Source organism: Pituophis catenifer, unplaced genomic scaffold (assembly GCF_029215685.1).
Source record: "Pituophis catenifer annectens isolate HBS135680 unplaced genomic scaffold, rPitCat1.0.hap2 SCAF_7, whole genome shotgun sequence".
NCBI classification, from domain to species: Eukaryota; Metazoa; Chordata; class Lepidosauria; order Squamata; family Colubridae; genus Pituophis; species Pituophis catenifer.
The window spans coordinates 70,181,852-70,201,107 of record NW_027256887.1 but is presented as its reverse complement, the minus strand read 5'-3'; the positions used below and the strand labels follow the sequence as shown (position 1 = coordinate 70,201,107).

At 40.8% G+C, this 19,256-nt stretch overlaps 1 protein-coding gene across 1 annotated transcript; it reads left to right on the top strand.

Annotated features, from left to right (window-relative positions):
• Positions 1–14,592: 14,592 nt before the first annotated feature.
• Positions 14,593–17,883, top strand: TMEM213 (transmembrane protein 213). The gene is made up of 3 exons (XM_070947966.1): positions 14,593–14,725; positions 16,923–16,958; positions 17,723–17,883. Exons 1-3 carry the CDS (start codon positions 14,593–14,595, stop codon positions 17,881–17,883), a joined length of 330 nt encoding a protein of 109 aa, XP_070804067.1.
• Positions 17,884–19,256: the final 1,373 nt, after the last annotated feature.

Below are 19,256 nucleotides of genomic sequence, written 5' to 3'. Positions count from 1 at the left end.
CTTTCATATTCTCTTGGGGCGAAGACATGGAGAAAGACAGAAGGGGATGCATATAAGTAATGCTAAATAACACAAGGCATTGTCATGTCGATAAGAGGTTATTTTTGATGTAGGGGGAAAAACTGCAGAAACCATGCAAGGTTAATTCTATTACTGGATAGAGTATGCTAGTCATCTCAGGTCGAAGGGCTATAGCAGCACTGAAGTTCATTTCAGCTTCTGGTTCAATCTGCTTCTCTGTGTGGAATGGAATGGATAGAAAGAAACATCTGGCTCATTAGTTCACACAATAAATGCTTTGGGTTAGCCCAGTGGTGAAATGCAATTTTTTTTACTACCAGTTCTGTGGGTGTGGCTTGGTGGGCGTGGCTTGGTGGGCGTGGCAGGGGAAGGATACTGCAAAATCTCCATTCCCACCCCACTCCAGGGGAAGGATACTGCAAAATCTCCATTCCCTCCCCACTCTTGGGCCAGCTAAAGGTAGTATTTGCCAGTTCTCCGAACTGCTAAAAATTTCTGCTACCTGTTCTCCAGAACCTGTCAGAACCTGCTAGATTTCACCCCTGGGTTAGCCTGGAAAACATCAGTTCTGAATAATGGACAAGCCATTATTTTGGCTGAACTAAATAGCCTGGGGAAAGCAATAGCAACACTGGATGGCCTTCTGCACTTTTCTAGGCTTCTTCAGTGAAGGTCACATGTGAAGGGGCCTGCAAATACAATCCAATATCCCCTTCGATATCTTCATTGAACTCCTCAGAATTTACTGTTATGTAGGCCCATAATATGATTGCATGACAGCCAGTTTGGTGTAATAGTGAAGGCATCAGGCTAGAAGACGGGAGACCATGAGTTCTAGTCTCGCCTTAGGTCAGTCACTCTCTCTCAGCTCTAGGATGGAGGCAAGGGTAAACCACTTCCAAAAAGCCATGCCAAGAAAACGGCAGGGATTTATCCAGGCACTTGCCAGGAATCAACACAGACTCAAAAGAAAAAGCAAACACATAATTAAAATAAGATGACTGTGTTGTAAACTTATGAGTTGCCTAAAATAGGGAGCAAACAGATCAGCAGACTCATTCCATGCAGTCTGGTAGCAGTATCTCAAAACCCTGCAAAGAAAAACTATTTTCACATGTTTACTTCAATATATATATTGAAGTATATATATATATACCAAGTTATTCAGTCTAAGTACATCCTAGCAAAAATTGCAGGAGCAAAAGAAGGTAAATCTCAATGACCCCTGCAGGTTATGTATACCAAAACAGCAACTCTTTAAGGCCCACAATTATCTACTATATTTTAAAATTTGGAGAGGAACATTTCATTTAACAGCATAATACAAAAAAAGCCTTAGCAACTTTAAGATATGTGGACTTCAATTCCCATTCTTGGAGTAGACGCCCATGTATTATTATTTTTTAATTGCCAGGTTAAGAAACAAGGCTTAGCTGAAGCTAAGATCACATGCTGTAGGAGGAGAGGCAGAACATGGAGGTGGGTGTAGTCAAGAGAGGAATCATTCTGGAATTGTTACAATCTCACAAGCCCAGCCTATTTTGAATTCCATTAACTCTTATCTAGTACCAATTGAGTGCTGATTGCTTATTTGATCAGATTCCTTGTGTATAGGCATAACTAATAAATCAGCTTAATTGGAACTTAACTGTGGTCCTGATTTACAACATTAATTTCCCTATCTTTATGTCTTGTTTTAGGAGTAAACCACAAACAATGTTATATGGTTTGCCTGCACTTATCAGTGTATAATACTGTTTGTGGTTTACTCCTAAAGCAAGACATAAAATAGGGAAATTAATGTAAAAGCTTGTGTTTTTTTGAACCCTGAAATAAGCACTTGGCCTTATTGCCATGTGCTCAAAAGCCCAATTGGGCTTATTATCAGGGGATGTCTTATTTTGGGGGAAACAGGGTGTGTGTGTGTGTGTGTGTGTGTGTGTGTGTGTGTGTCTTTGGTTCTTCGGGTTTTCTCCCACGTAAAATTGGAAGTGTCTTGGCGACGTTTCGACGAAGTCTCATTTGTTATCTTCAGTTGTCGGCGTTTCGACGAAGTCTCATTCGTCATCTTCAGGCTGGTGTTTTCGGCTTCGTGCTCCTAGAAGCACGAAGCTGAAAACACCAGCCTGAAGATGACGAATGAGACTTCGTTGAAACGTCACCAAGACACTTCCAATTTTACATGGGAGAAAACCAGAATAACCAAACACCTACATACAAACACCCATGAAAACCTCCGAATATATATATATATATATACACACTCTCTGTGTGTGTGTGGGTGTATACATACACACCCACACATACACACAATTTCTATTTTTAAAAATTCCATGCTACAGAGAAGCCACCTAGTACTTGGCTTCTTTGAGTCATTAAATGCAACCCATTAATCAACAAAGGCTGTGATCCTACGCCAAAGTCATATCCCATTGCTTTCAGTAGGGCATGCTTCCAGGTATCTCTGCTGCCTAAAAACATACTATGTTTCAAGCATTCACAATCAAATTCACAACATCTAGGAAAAGGGGAAAGTTTTGTTTTCTCCTTGACTAGTTCCCTAACATTGTATTCATAGCTAGGCGTGGCTTTGGATTAGGACTGGGGAATATATTTGAAACGGCAATGCTATCATCATTCACAGTTAAGATTTAATTTAGATCCTGCCTTTTTTGTACAGGAGCTCAAGTGGCATGCATAGTATCCCCTCTTCCTATTTTTCCTGCAAGAACAGCTCTGTGCAATGGGTTGGGTTGACAAAGAATGGAATCCTTGCAGACCTGCTATCTCAATTATTCCTTACCACAAGTTTTGGTTAAAGAGAAAAGAAACCAACCAACCTTGGAAGAAACAGAAATGAGGAAGGTTCTTGCTGCTTAGTTCTTCCTCAAACCCTTCCCAGAAACCTTTCCTTCTGCTATTTATTGTCCTAGTCTTCCTGCAAGCAAGAGAGTAAGGAAGGAGGGAATTGGTTATGGGTGAGCATAGCATCCCCTTCAGGGAAGGAGGGAGACTTACAACAGGGAAGCTCCAGAACTTAGAAAAACAAGAGCTACATCCACCAAAGGAGAACCTACCATGCATATTATCTTGAAAGGTTTCATTTTTGGGGGTTGAATTTGTAAGCACGGGGCATGCAGTCAACATAGTATAAGATCCACAGTATAAGATCTACTGTTGGCTTTTCAGTAACGTCAGCAAGCACATACACAGTACTTGTGTGAAGAGCAAGTAATTGTGTGAAGAGCAGGCATTTAAAAATATTTCCAGCATTACTTTCATGCTTTTGTGTTGGTATTCATTCATTGATGCAGAAATTACTAAATTTACCAATGAAAGTTTAAGGCCTTAGGTAATAAGAGGAGAGGGAAGGAAATGTCAGGAATGACCCTTGTTTTTAGACTATGAACTGAAGTTTTCTTGAGACATGGTCTAAATTGCTTTAGGAGTACCAATGTTAGCCTGTTGCTTTGTTTATATATTGTTTTTCAGGCTCAAACACAATTCAAGCTTAATCTGTTTCTCAGTATTTGCTTTTTAAACTTATAATATGGCAGGGTTTTAATAGTATTTTATCTTATGGAGTTCAAATATAGCCATAAAAAAAATCAATCTGTAGTCACTAGAAACTACTGTCAAAGTTAGAAATCCCAGTATTTAGAATGCAGTATTGCTGGTTAATTCTGCCCATTGCCAGGAGTTCGATCCTGACAGGCTCAAGGTTGACTCAGCCTTCCATCCTTCCGAAGTCAGTAAAATGAAGACCCAGATTGCTGGGGGCAATATGTTGACTCTGTAAAACTGCTTAGAGAGGACTGTAAAGCATTGTGAAGCGGTATATATTTATTATTTATTATTTATTAATTCAATTTGTATGCCGCCCCTCTCCGAAGACTCAGGGCGGCTCATATAAGTCTAAGTGCTATTGCTATATGTGAATGCCAACACAAGAACGTACCGTACACCAGATGAAAAACCAGCTCTCCACAGTTTTTGTCTATATCTCTGTTACCTAAACTTGAAATTTAATTTCATATATGCAGCAAGCAAAGAAGGTGCTCAAAGACTGAATCAATGCTACCCATTCACAAAACCATTCTAAAGTAGAAAATATCTCAACTTCCCTACTACAAATATCCACAGATGCTTCCAGTGCAAGTGAATTATGGTGAAGCTTAGAAATCCATATAATATAAATATTATCAGACTGATACACTTGTCAATCATTACTAATGAATCATCACGCTATTTAAAATCACATCTATATCATTCATCTATTGCTCCTAGGCACTTGTTGGCTTTTTTTTATTTTAAAGTTATAATTAGATCAGCACACTAGCAATTAGAGAGCCTAAACATCCAGCCCCATCAAGTGTTAATTGCTGGTTTTGAAATATATATTCAACTATTTGATCAAGGCCTGCATTATTTAATGTCTGCGAAGAGAGAGGGAGATCGTATCTTGTTCATGGGAGAAAAATATTTGTCATATTTTAAAGTAATTTTCTTTAGGAAAATGCAGTAGGCCCTAAAATGCAGAGAAATTACAGTTCACCACAGGACTGTGGTGGTTATATCCACGCTAAAATCTCACCTCCTTTATCCAGTGTCTTTTTCTTGGTTCTGGGTGTTTCAGAGAAGTCTGAAGCTTCTTCCAGCATAACAGAGCAGCAAATGAAATACTGGGATGACATGGGGTTTCTAGATATGTGGCTTAAAACTGCACCAAACTGGACTAAAAAGAACACTGCCTGCTAGTCATAAATTGCAAAGAGAAAAAGAAAAAAGGAAAGAAAAAAAAAGGAAAGAAACCAAGACAAACTCTTTGCCTAAAAACCTTTCAACTTGAGACCTGTGTGATAAACACAAATAATGTTATGTCAGCAGCAAGGTGTTGCTATAAACAACATAATAAACTTTTGATAGAAATGGAGGCACCTCCCTGTTTCATTCTTCCTGTTTCATTCTTCCTCTTTTAATCTCAGATTTTTTCCTTCTCTGTTAATGGAGCTTTCAGAATTTGGCAAAGTTTGTAATAAATAAAGAAAATTAAAATGTTCCTGATTTGCGCTGACAAATTCAATACTTCAGTCCATATATTTTTGTTCAATGTACGTTTCTTCCTACCCAATTTGAGGACTAAATTTAATTTAGCTCTTCCATAGTTTTTAAATGCAGTGTTCCCAGGGATGGGTTCTACTTACCTTTACTACTGGTTCGCAATGGGATTGTGGGTGCGTGCTCACATCGCATGTGCACGTGCCTAGATTCTACACATGCGCAGATCACTGATGATGACATCCGGGGCGGTGGGCGGGGCCTCCAGCTGGTTTTACTACCGGTTCTTGTGAACCGGTCCGAACCGGGGGCAACCCACCCCTGAGTGTTCCTAAATGCATGTTGATTTTTAGGATATTTGTCATCTTGATCTCAAACTTCTTTGGGAGACAGCAGAACCTGCTATGCTGGATTACAATCATTTATATTCTAAGTCGCAGCCATCCAATATTTTTAATTTTATTTACTTTTATTCTAAAATGAGCTATCTGGACATCTTGTAAAACCGTACACTGATTTGGTTCACTGGTTGTAGTTAAAGTGGAATTAGGAGTGGCTGCCTCACCGTCAGCCTCAAATTTTTTTCTCTCTTAGACAGACACAGATGCACATACCCCTTGCTAAATGTTAAGCTATTCTTAAAAAGCTAGATATCCTTTCTGCTCCTTTCTTGGTCTACCTTACTGAAATGTAAAACTAACTCAAGGCTTGCTAAAAATTGATGCTTTTGTTCTGTAACATACCAATATTTTTTTTTTTGCTGTAATTTAATTAGGAAAAAGAATGAAAGGTATATGTTAAGAAACCTAACCAATGCAGATAGAAGTGTCCAAGAATAGATTGCTGCCTGTACTACAAGGTGATGCAAATTGTTGGATCAGAGAAGAAACCAAGACCATGATATGGCAATAAAATATCTTACCCAAATGTTGGGCATCTCCAAGGAGGGAAGCCACCATTGGGAAGAAATCTAAAGCTACAGGAAGTAAAACATAAGGTTCTAAATGCATTCAGGAGATTTTGCAAAGCAATTTATATTGGAGAAAATGGTCCCTAGGAGAAACATTAACCATTTCTCAGTTCTGAAGAAGTCAGAAGCTACCTATAGAAGCATATAATTGAGTCATTTAAAATCATCAGATCCACTTCACACTTCTTCAGCGTAAGGTGCTAAATTAGATACATGAGAGAAAGAAACAAGTTCAATCTGGAGAAAACTAAAAGAAACTTCTCCCTCCCAATGTTCTTTGTTGTGCTCTTTCAAGCCATATTTTTAAAGATACATTTCCTCCTTTCCAGAGTCAGATTAGGGGTTACAGCAGTAAGGTGACCAGACGTCCCGCTTTTGGCGGGACAGTCCCGCTTTTGAGCAATTTGTCCCGCGGCCCGCGGCGTTTCAAAAAAGTCCCGATTTTTCTTGAGCCCCAGCTGATGGCTAGAAGAAAAAAAAACTGTTTAAACTCTTGCCCGGGGCTTCAAAGGGCCGCCCTACAGGCAATCAGTGTAAAGCAGTTTTTTTTTCCCCTAGCTAAGCTTCAGAAACGAAAACGAAACCAGGGTCTTTGGTGCAGCGTGACAAAATGAGGCAGAGAGAGATTTATTTTTATTTTTATTTTTCCTCCCCAAAAAAGGTAGGTGAAAAACTGCAAACAATGGGAAATTTAGGAGGAGAGTTCAAGATTTTAAAACACAAAGGAAAAAAAGCTGTATTTAACTAGGGAATTGTAATAATTGAGATACTATTAATTGTATATTGTGTTGAAAGCAGAAATGGTTAAATTGTGGTTCGGAGGAATATATGGGAGAAATTATTTGGTTTATTATTATTGGTAAATATAATTAATTGATTTGTAAGAAATTGGATTGCATGGAAATAATTGGAATATTCATGTTCATATTGATTAATATACAAAAAAGATAGTTTTATAACTAATTGATTTATATTAAAATGTTGAATTTGTATTAAACAACTGTATTACATAATTACATAATTAAACAATGTGAGGATGGATATAAAAATAGATGACAATGGGAAGGGGTATAATATAGAATAGAAGGGAAAAATTGAATTTGATTAAGATTAGAGATGAGGATGAAGGGTAATATTGGTTTTTTAAAAAAATAGATGAGGAATAAATATGGCAAAAAGGAAATATAGAAATTGTAAATTTAATTGAAATGACTAAACGCTGTTTAAATTTGTGAACCAGCCAAATATTCTGTTCAAAGAAAATACATTGTATGTTTGTATGTGTGTTTCTAATTATTGCTATTTATTCATATTTGTTCTCTTTTATTCTTTAAAGTTTAACAATTCATTCTTTATCTTAATATCTTTATATTTGCTTGGGGTTGGCTTTCTTCCCTTTCATCTTTTTTATTGTACAGCAATCTTTCTCCTCAAACCTACCACCTCTCTTTTCTTTCCTTCTTACTTTCTCTTCCCCCCACCCTCTTTTTCTCCTCCCTACTTCCTCTTTCTTTCTCCTTCTCCTCCTCTCTTCCTCCCTCTCTTACCCTCACTCCTACTCTAATTTCCATTCCTTCATCCCTCTCTATTGCTGTAATCCTTTAATGCATATGGACTACTCAGAGGGCTGAAAAAGTTATTTTTGACTGGTCCTCACACTTTTGACCAGTCCTCGAACTTACGACTGTCCTCACATTTTACATTTTTGCCCTATCTTGTCACCTTGTTGAAGAGAAGCAGTTGTGAAATGAGTGACATGGTTGTTAAGAATGCTGCACGGGCATAAATGTGAGGATGGTCATAAATGTGAGGACCAGTCAAAAGTGTGAGGACCTGTCAGAAATGACTTTTCAGCCCTCTGAGTAGTCCCTATACACATAGCCATGGCCACCCGGTCACATGACCAGGTAGCCACGCCCACCCAGTCACATGGCCTCCAAGCCACGCCCACACAATAAGCCACGCCCACAATGTCCCTCTTTACCAATGTTAAAATCTGGTCACCTTATACAGCAGGTATGTCAAACTCAAGGCCTGTGGACCGGATCCGGCTCGTGATGTGGTCAGATCCAGCCCATGGGGTCATCCTGTATGTAAGGGGCCAACACGTGTCACTTCAGCCAGGTCTACCCGCATCGCTTTGGTCCGGTCTACCCATTGCGAAGACAAAACATCAAGCCAGCGTGGCTTCGGCCTGGTCTTCCCAATGCAAAGAGGAAACATGCCAGCAGTTTGGGGAGTGGCGTCAAACTGGCCACGCCCACCCACCCAGCCACACCCAGTGAGTGGCTTCAAACTGGCCATGCCCCCCCAGTCAGCCACGCCCTCCCCCTCCCCCCCCCCGCCCAAGGTCAACCACAGCCCTGAGGCGGCCATCAATGAAATTGAGTTTGACATTCCTGGGTTACAGGGAAAGGTGTTTATCAGTTGTACAGCAAGACAGAAAAAGATGGGAGAGACAATGGGTTATAGAGGTTTTCTAATTTGGGGATGCTCATCTGTGACAAGATAACCAAGGGCTTACAACTGCAAGCAATTTCAGTATTGCCCTATACTATTGTAGAGGCAGATCAATGGATGAGGAATCCTGTTTCAAAGCAGTTACGGGCCAGGTCGGAAATGGCAACGTATCATTGCATTGACGCGGTGGCTCAGTGGCTAAGATGCTGAGCTTGTCGATTGAAAGGTCAGCAGTTCAGCGGTTCGAATCCCTAGTGCCACGTAACGGGGTGAGCTCCTGTTACTTGTCCCAGCTTCTGCCAAACTAGCCGTTCGAAAGCATGTAAAAAAATGCAAGTAGAAAAATAGGGACCACCTTTGGTGGAAAGGTTACAGCGTTCCATGCACCTTTGGCATTTAGTCATGCCAGCCACATGACCATGGAGACGTCTTCGGACAGTGCTGGCTCTTTGGCTTTGAAGCAGAGATGAGCACCGCCCCCTAGAGTCGGGAACGACTAGTACATATGTGTGAGGGGAACCTTTATCTTTACATTGCTTTGTGCTCGCAGAATCCGTCTGTGTGCTCAATTGGAGAGAACCATCGACCTTTCTGCCTCCTGGTTCTTGACTGTATGTTGGCATGTCTAATGGATAAGCCCAAGTGAAGAACTGCAGGGAAAAGTCTGTAGAGATTCTCAGTCATCCAACTGGACTGTCTTTGTTTTTTCTTTGAAGACATTACAACCTGGGATGAACACCCTTTGAATGGTGTGGGAATAGGAATTTCCCGAGCAAAAATTGCAGACTACAGGAACCAGGAGCACTACTCAAGTGACCCTGAGGACACAGATAAGCCTCCCGGTGATTTTAACAACTCACTAAAAGGATGCAAATCAGTGGTGGGTTTCACACCGGTTCTGTGGGTGTGGCTTGGTTGGCATGGCATGTCTTGGTGGGTGTGGCTTGGTGGGTGTGGCAGGGGAAGGTTACTGCAAAATCCCCATTTCCTCCCGATCAGCTGGGACTTGGGAGGCAGAAAATAGATGGGGGCGGGGCCAGTCAGAATTTTTACTACCGGTTCTCCGAACTACTCAAAATTTCCGCTACCAGTTCTCCAGAACTGGTCAGAACCCGCTGAAACCCACCTCTGATGCAAATGATCACTGTCTGCAAGGAGTATAAATCTTTCCATTCCCCACCATCCAGTCAGAGCTGAAGAAGCTTCTTGGATGAGAAGCGAAATATCTTCAAAGAAAAAACAAGAAAGTCCAAGTTGCCTCCTGAAAAAGCACCTTTGCGACAACTGCAGGCCATAAAAAAGGCCATCAAACAGAGCATGACTCACCTAGCAACTCTCTTGTTCAGCAATGGAAATGTTGGGCTCAATTGTGTTCATAAGTCAAGGACTTCCTGTGGGCTTTGATTGCATGACTGTAGCCATCAATGTGAAATTTTGACCCACCCTGTGGACATTTGTGGACAAAAATGTGCAAGGAATATCCACCTTGGATGAAGGAGCCAATAAATGCTGCACAGGTCCTATCCACTCCTGGTCATCTGACTAGTTCTTATCTAAAGGGTAACAATGTGCAACTGATTTTACACACTGTGGCTACTAGTTTAAAAGGTGACAACTCTAACGTGGGTACAGCTAACAAAATGTACAGGTAGTCCTCAATTTACAACAGTTCATTTGGAGACCGTTCAACGTTTACAACGGCACTGAAAAAAGGGACTTATGACTGTTTTTCAGTTATGACCTTTGCAGCAACCCCATGATCATGTGATCAAAATTCAGATGTTTCATACTTAAGATGGTTGCTGTATCCCAAGGTCATGTGATTGCAACCTTCTGACAAGCAAAGTCAATAGGGGAAACCAGATTCACTTAAAAACTAGGTTACTAACACATCAACTGCGGTGATTCACTTAACAACTGTGGCAAGAAAGGTCATAAAATGGAGCAAAACTCACTTAACAAATATCTTACTTAACAACAGAAATTTTTGACTTCCGGTTTGCTTCTCGTTGCTGCCAGACGGTCCCTTGGGACCGCCAGCCCCATCGCCTGTAAAGAGCCGCCTTTACAACGGAAAGGCGGCTCGAAAAACTCCATTTCCATTAGGAAATGTGAGATAGAGCCGGCGAGGGTAGGTAGAGCTCTCTGCGAAGCCCCAAAAGTTTTTTTTTTATTTTTGGGGACGAAGCAGATGAGGCTCCCTAATTCCCCTGCCGCCGCTCCGGGCTTTGGGAGACCTCTGCCTTTTTGCAGAGCCAGGCGACGAGAACAAGCCTATTAAAGAAAATTAACAGATGAATTAAAGAGGATGAGATCTGGACCTGTGACCCCGAATCGCAAGTATTTTCATTTATTTTTTAAAAAAGAAAAAAAGTTACTGAAGAAAGAAAAAAAAAATTTTTTAAATGGTGACTGCCGAGGCTTGAGAAGGGGCTGAAAGGGCTCAAATGTGGTCGTAAGTTGAGGACTACCTGTAAACTGTTTCACTCAAGAGTTGGAGAAAGAAATTAAAGCAATTTACTTTGCTTCCCATCCAATGTTCAAGCTGGGACCAAAGTGATGGTGGGAATTGAAGTTCAACAAATCAAGAGATAATCAGATTGGGATATAGTTTACTTCAGAGGTGGTATTCAGCCTGTTCGGATGGGTTCACCTGAACTGGTAGCGGAAATTGCGGGTGGGCCCACCCACCCGTCCACCCGTCCCAGCTCTATGCCATCCTGTTTAGGCACATTTTTGAAGCCAGGTGCATGCGTGGAAGCAGTGGTGGGTTCCCCCCGGTTCACACCAATTCTATAAAACCGGTAGTAAAACCGGCGGGAGGCTCTGCCCACCGACCCCGACATCATCAAAATGCTTCTGCGCATGTGTGTGGCCCCACTGCGAACCAGTAGTAAAGATAAGTAGAACCCACCCCTGCATGGAAGGTGCGCGGGTGAGCAAAGTGCATGCGCAGAAGGCTGGGCGCATGTGTAGAAGACAGGCATGCGCGCGAACCAGATGCGCATGCACACGAAGCAAGCGTGTGCACACATGGTGAACCAGTAATAACATAATATGAGACCCACTGCTGGTTTAATCTTATTATTGTTTCTAATTTTTCATCCGAATATATGAATCAGGCAAACTGTTACCCCTCTTTAGTTTCTTAGAAGATGCTCCCCTCTCTTCCTCCCAGGGTTGGGTTCTACTTATCTTTACTACCAGTTCGCATTGCGCCCGCGCCTGCTCTTCTATGCAAGCACAGAAGCTTCTGCACATGTGCAGATCCCCTATGATGACGTCCGGGTCAGTGGGCGGATCCTCCCACCAGTTTTACTACCGGTTCTTGCAAACCGGTCCGAACCGGGGGCAACCCACCACTGCTTCCTCCTCACTTTTGGCCATGTGCGGAGTATGTTACTACTCAGGGGCCAAATCAAGAGAAAAGTCAATATCATCAGGGGAAAAAAATAGAAATATACATTTGAATTGGCATTTTGAATTTTGATGAAACCCAATGTTTCAAATATTGTTATTTCTCACAAATAGGAATGTGCACATGTATATATTAAAAACAGGAGGCTATTTGGAAAACAAGATCAAGAATCAAGGGATCCTGGGTTCAAAGAAGAATGCTATTTTGTGGCATTCAGTGAGCCGTTTGACTGCTGTGTAAATAGGACGGTTGTGTCATGCATGGAAAGGGGAGAACAAACCATCCTCATCCAGCCACAATATCAACAAACAAAAAGGCAGATCTAACAAGAATAACCCACTGGAGTCAGGTGGAGGCTGTCACAAGCATTGTGAATTATGAAACTTAAAGCCATCTTGATTAGGTGAAAAGCTAGATTTACATGTTCTTGTTCTTCTGCCTTGATTTACAGTTAAATATTTGCTCACATAATGTAAGCAAATTGGATTCATACTTGTAAAAAAGAAAACATGCCCCAGAGGGTAAATGTAGTCCTCGACGTACGACCACAACTGAGCCCAACATTTCTGTTGTTAAGTGAAACATATGTTAGGTGAGTTTTGCTCCGTTTTATGACTTTTCTGGCCACAGTTGTTAAGTGAATCACTGAAATTAAGTTTGTAACCTGGTTGTTAAGTAACTCTGGCTTCCCCGTTGACTTTGCTTATCAGAAGGTCACAAAAGGTGATCACATGACCCCAGGATACTGCACTGCAACCGTCATAAATAAGCATCTGAATTTTGATCACATGACCAGAGGGATGCTACAACAGCCTTAAGGATAAAAATCAGTCATAAATCACTTTTTTCAATCCCGCCATAGTTTTGAACAGTCACTAAGTGAACTGTTGTAAATTGAGGACTATCTGTACTATTTGATTTACGACCATTCACTTAACAATAGTTCAAATTAATGACGGCTTCCAAAAAAGTCAGTTGCGATCTAGATTTGAACTTACAATCGTTCTTCTCTCCCTTCGCCATATTCATATGATTGCAATTCAGGTGCTTGGCAATTAGCTTTCCTTAACAACTGGTTGCCGCATCCCATAGTGATTTCATGTGATTTCAATTTGCCATTTGTTTCATTATCTTCTGACAAAAACCGGCATAAATTAAACTGGATTTACACTTCAAATTCAATTCAAACCACATAATTTGACCTGCAGCAATGTGACTGGAGTTACGATTACAGAAAAATGATCGTAGAATCAAATCTGGTCATGTAATGATTCAACTTACAACTGCAAAGACTTATGATGGAAATTCCAGTCCCAATTGTGGTTGTACAATGAGGACTGCCTGTACCTCTCTCCATAGCTTTCCTCTCAGAACTGAGAGAATCCAACCAGGGGTGGGTTCTACTTACCTTTATTACCGGTTCGCAACGGGGCCACACAATTTCGTTGAGGGCCACATCAGGGTTCTGTTTGAGCTTGGGGAGATGGGTGGGTATGGCCAGGGTGGGCATGGCCAGCTTGACATCACTCATGTCAGGGGTGCCTGTGGTGGCCTGAGCTCCGTTTTCGCTGGTAGAGGGTTGCAGGAGGCTGTCACAGCTGAAAGTGGCGCTCGGGAGGGCCGCACATTGCCTTCCCGAGCTCCATTTTTGCTAGCAGAGGCACTGTTCCAGGACAGCCCCACAGGCCAGATCTAAGCATCCCACGGGCCGGATCTGGCTCGCAGGCCTTGAGGCCCTGCTTTAGTTGAATTTAGGAGGAAAAAGAACCCAATTTTTAAAATAACTGTCATTGTTTAAAAAAATAAATGATTTGTCTGAGATGGTATAAGTATCCCTGCCTTGGGTTGTGTGTGTGTGGGGGGGGTAGGGTTAGGGTTAGGGTCACCAAGGTTCCTTTCAGCCCTATGATTCTATGATTTAATATATCAAGCAAGCACAGTCATTGGTGAATTCAGTAATAAAGGATGGTGTTTAAATGTAGCTAGTAAGTAATACTCCATCAGGCTCTTTCTAAAATGCTTAGCTGCCAGGAGCAAAAGGTTTATTTAAGTTGTCCATCCATCGTCCGTCCGTCCCCCACCCCGTTTCCCCCCCTGCCCCCGTTATCTTTTTGCTGCCTCTTAGCTATGGCAATTTTTCTTGACTGAAGTTAGTTGTCCAATAATCAGAAAGGTATGGAAAAATCTGAAATGCTGACATAGTTCATGATAGCTTTTAACTGATTAACCTTGTTGTCTTAAATAAAAAATAGAACCCATTTGATCATTTCATATCCTAAATTGGGGTCCTTTCCCTGTGTAGGGGCCAGGATAATTGGCCTCCTCTTTTAAAAACATCCAAAACCCAGTTCCTTCCTTCCTTCTTCTATGCCCTTTTAATTGATACAACATGAATGCAATGTGTCCTTAAAAAAAACAAAATTCACCTGTGGAACTAGAACTGCTGCAAATATGAGTATTCTGTTTGTTATTAACTTTCCTGCATGCCTCACACTTCCTCATAACTCTTGCACAGCCTCAGGGGAGAGGTTTTGCATGAATTAAACTCTTTGGCTGCAGGTGAATTCAAGGTGTCCAAGCATAGCAGGAATTAACTTTCTCCACCCACAGATCTGGATTCAAAATTTGACTTTGCGTTGAGTACCTCCCCTTCTACTGCTGGTTGATGCTGGTAGCTTTGGGACTCATTGGGACAACTGTTGCTGCTGGGATCCCAAATCCTGAAATGGAACCATTGATCTGTATTGCCTTCTCTATTCTTTTGCTCTCTTCAGCTTGCCAGAACGCATTTTCAAAAGGTGACCAATCCTCTCATGGTTTATCATAGTTAACATTGTGGTTAGGAGATTAGCATGAATATGACATAATTAGAACCTTTGGAAATAAGAGTTTGGGAGACAAGAGTTTTTACAAAATAACTGTGCTGTGTTAGGAAATGTGCTGCTGTTGTTGTTTTCTTTCTTTCTCTTAGGTGAATGTTGTCTGAAAATTATTTCTAGCTGTTCAGTGTTGCAAATACTAATTTGAAAAAAAAACAGTTTCTAAGGGAGAAAAGTATTACATTTTTATTCTGAAGAAAATTCATATTGGGTTAACTGAGGGAATACTCAGCAATGATGTTTTTCTCTTGACTGTGAAGGGAAAGTGTCGAGAGAAAAGAGGCTATACTCTTGACTCGTATCATAAAATTGAGGTTTGGCAGAAAACATGCAAAATAATGGAGAAAAAAAGCTTAATTCAGATTAGTGTGTTTGTTTGATGACATTCTCAGACCCTGGGATAGGAAAAGCCAGAGAAGAGAAGAAAGGAAAAGAAAGGCACTGGGTAGCATGTGATGGGATAATAGGGAGATGCTAGGAAAAATACAAAGGTTATTTATTTCATTGATTTTTAAATAATCTAAATTCTAGGCAGGTAGATCTGATATACCTCCTAAGCAAATGAGTGATTAAAATAGTCATTTAACAACTGAAGATTCCTATGAATGCTGCCTTCATTTGCAGCCAAACCTGAACAGAAATTAGAAGATGCAGTATCTAGATCTCTTAAGTGCATAAGACATCCTCCAATATTATGGAAATACTTTTGAAATCCAGAGACTTAGAAGAAGAAGGAGAAGAGGAGGAGGAGGAGGAAGTGATTTTTTTGGACTAGGTCATTTTTCTGATATTTTTAATTTATAAAGAGCAAAATATATTTCAGTTGGAATATGGAGGTGCAAAGACTTGATCTTAGATATGGTACTAAAAATAGTGTTTGCAGTTGGCTGCAAAAGAATTTAAGAACTTGCATTCTGTGGGAGGCATTTGTTAATGAAAAGGAAGAGATGACATCAAAACACTGTAAAATATAATGGAAGTCTAGCTCAGTGTCAGGCTGTGTGCTTTGTCTGATTAATGTTTTTGCTAGGTTTTGTTCAGATAGCAGGTTGAAGGAAAAAGTAAGGAGAAAAATCTCAGCCAGCCGGTGCTGATGAAATTAGGTAAGGCAGAAGGGAAAGAGTTTCACTAGCCTAAAAGGCCATTAAAATGTACAATTTGCCATAAACATCCTTGTATTAGTGATTTAGGATGACCTAGATTCAGAAAGAAAAGATGATTTGGAGTCTGCACTGTTGGCAACTCTTTTTAAACAAGCTACATCTTTTTCTGAGTTCACCGTTCTATTTCAGTTTCAAGTCTGACTTTCCAATTTTGTTTAAGGAGTTGTAGACTGGTGAAACATGCACATATACACAAATTCCAAATCCCTCCCCCCCCCCCCCACCGAATCTGGATCACTGTACAACCCTGCACTCTATGATCCTATGTCATTTAGCCTGAGGTGAACATCTGGCCCCAAATATGGCCGTTTCTGATAGTCCTGAAGTCACTTTTAACCACCATTGCTAACTGGTGGGATGTCTCTTGCCATTCGGCAGAGGAAACAGTAGGACACAGGCTTTTGTGCAAGCCCCAATATAAAAATAACATGGTAAAACAAAAAAGGAAACCCACAAGCTCCCAAGAAAATAAGAACTTAAAAAATCTCTACCTACCTACCGCAACCCTCAAAATCTCCCCAAATGATAAAGTTAGCTGCAGCAATCAAAAGATTTTCCATGCCTAATCTATGGTTTTACATAAATGTTAGTGCTGGCTGGGAATTTAAGTCTATAATACCAAACTGTGGGCCTATCCCCATCCCTATCCTCCACCCTCTACTGAACTCCTCTGTTCTTTCTTCTCATTTTTAAACAGGCCAGGCAGCTGATGGTTTCTCTTGCAGGATCATTTTAGGGATTAAAAAAAAAAAGAATTTAAAGTGTTACATGGGCAATGCAATATATTTTAGCTGTCTGGTGAAATTAAATAATAGGAAGAGTAATACCTTCGTTGAGCATGTGGATTTACAAGTTGAGTTTCCTCTAGAAACATTAGTTTAGTTTAGTTTACTTTATTATCATTGCACCTGGTACATGCCTTCAAACACAATTTTGTTCTTTCTCCCCCCTAGAGATGGAAGTAGAATCTACCAACTTTTCATGTTCTCGTAAGTATTCACAGTTGATGCTGGAATGAGGCACATTTTTGAAATGCAAGTTTCTAAGTCAGGAAAATTTGGGAAGAATTTTTGGTAATTCTTTTGGAAAGTTCTCCGACCAGTTTAATGTCATCCAGATAATGTTGGAGTAACCCACTGTCTCCCTTTGGGTTGGAAACAAAATGTTCTGGTCCCACCCTTCTGGATGGCTATAGTTTGGCTCAGGGGTGAAATTCAAATTTTTTCTCTACCAGTTCTGTGGATGTGGCAGGGGAAGGATACTGCAAAATCTCCATTCCTTCCCTACTCCTGGGGGAAGGATATTGCAAAATCTCCATTCCCACCCCACTCTGGGGCCAGCCGGAGGTGGTATTTGCCAGTTCTCCGAACTACTCAAAATTTCCACTACCGGTTCTCCAGAACCTGTTAGAACCTGCTGGATTTCACCCCTGGTTTGGATACATTCACATGGCACTTAATTAAAATTAACCAAATCAGAATTTGCTCAAATCAGTTCTCTGGGTTTGGATCAATCACTGAACTAATTGTAGATAGCCTTTGTCAAAATGCCACAAAACGTTAGTTACTAAGACCCTGGTTTTCTAAGCAAAACAGATTTCAGTAATTTAAAGAAACTTTAAAAAAAATAATTTGGAATTTTACACAGCCTCTGGGGTATTATTAGTTTTATGGTGATTGAAGGCATGTGCTTTTGAACCTCTGATATACAGTAATAAAGATAGAGAAGACACTTTTCTCTTTCTGTGCCTCAGATCCTGAATTCTGCTCCGAAGCAACCACTTGTTGCCAGATTGGTATGGATGGGTACGGTTGGATTGCTGCGGCGGTTGGGTGGAGTCTCTGGTTTCTCACCCTTATCATCTTCTGCATTGATAAAATGACCAAGCTCAGGCCTGACGAATCCAAATATTAGGAAGCACAATGCTAAGTAAAACCAACTCACACTTCTTGATGCCTTTCACAAGGCAGTTGGATGGAGAAAATACCCTCGACTATTCAATTGCTGACGTTGGTGCTTTCTACCAAAACGACCCAAGTATGATGCCCACGAAGAGGATTATGGTTTTAATCCTGCTCCCAACTTGGCAACACTGGACAAGAGAACCACTGCTCTGGTTTGCAGAAATATTTGCAGTCCTATGAAGCAAGAATATGCACTTTCTTTTCTTCTGGTTGTGAATTGAACAGCTATCACTGAAAGGACCATTTGTCCTCTATCTTAAGTGGCTTAAGAGTCAGCTAGCTGACATTTCCTTCTGCTGACACAGATGGTGATAATTTTTGTCAGGGTCATGACTGGAATCAAAGCTTGTAGCTTTTTAGTTTTTATTTTCTTTTTCCCTTTCTGAATCTGAGCCAGGGATGATGTAAACTAGTCAGAGCTTGCTGGGGAATCCGAATGTTTTCGGTTCTGGGGAATATCAACACTGTAGTATAGTCAACACTGAAACAAGGTGCTTGCAAAACAACCAAATTGTGTTTCTATTCTCTTCCTCCTCATTTCTCAATGGCCCTACTGTGAGTGCTGTTTAATAACCCAGGGTCTTTCCATTATGTTATGAAAATTGTGGCATGCGTAAAATAGTCCTAAAAAAGCCAGGAAGGATGTCAGATATGCTTAAGAAAGTTGTTGTATGTAATAAAGAATGGTTATACTGTATATCTCTTCTTTTTTTTCTGTGACAGTGTGGTATCTCATCAATAAATGCACCAGCCTATGCAGCCAGCCATGGGTAGCATTCGTAAGTTTGTGTATCACTTCTAAAACCTCTTGAAAGTTGTTGCCACATTTTAACGTTTGTGTCTGCAGGAAGGATCAAATGTACAAGTTAATGGTTGTGCTTGTATGATCAGAGGCCTGTCCTTTTTCATCTTCTTCTTATTTATTTATATCCCACCTTTATTTTTATAAATAACTCAAGGTGGTGAATATACCTAATAGCTCTTCCTCCTATTTTACCCATAACTCCTATGTGGGGAGCTGGGCTGAGAGGTGACTGGTCCAGTTACCTAAAATGGGACTACAACTCTGTCTCCTGGTTTCTCCCAGTCATAGTGGCACAATGGTTAGAATTCAGCATTGCAGGCTAACTCTGCCAACTGTCAGCAGTTCGATCCTGATCGGCTTAAGGTTGATTCAGCTTTCTATCCTTCCAAAGTTGGTAAAATGATCCAAATTGTGAGGCAACTCTAAACCACTTAGAAAGGGCTGTAAAGCACTATGAAGTGGTATATAAGTCCAAGTGCTATTGCTAGCCTGGTTGGTGCCTGAACCATTGGCCCAAA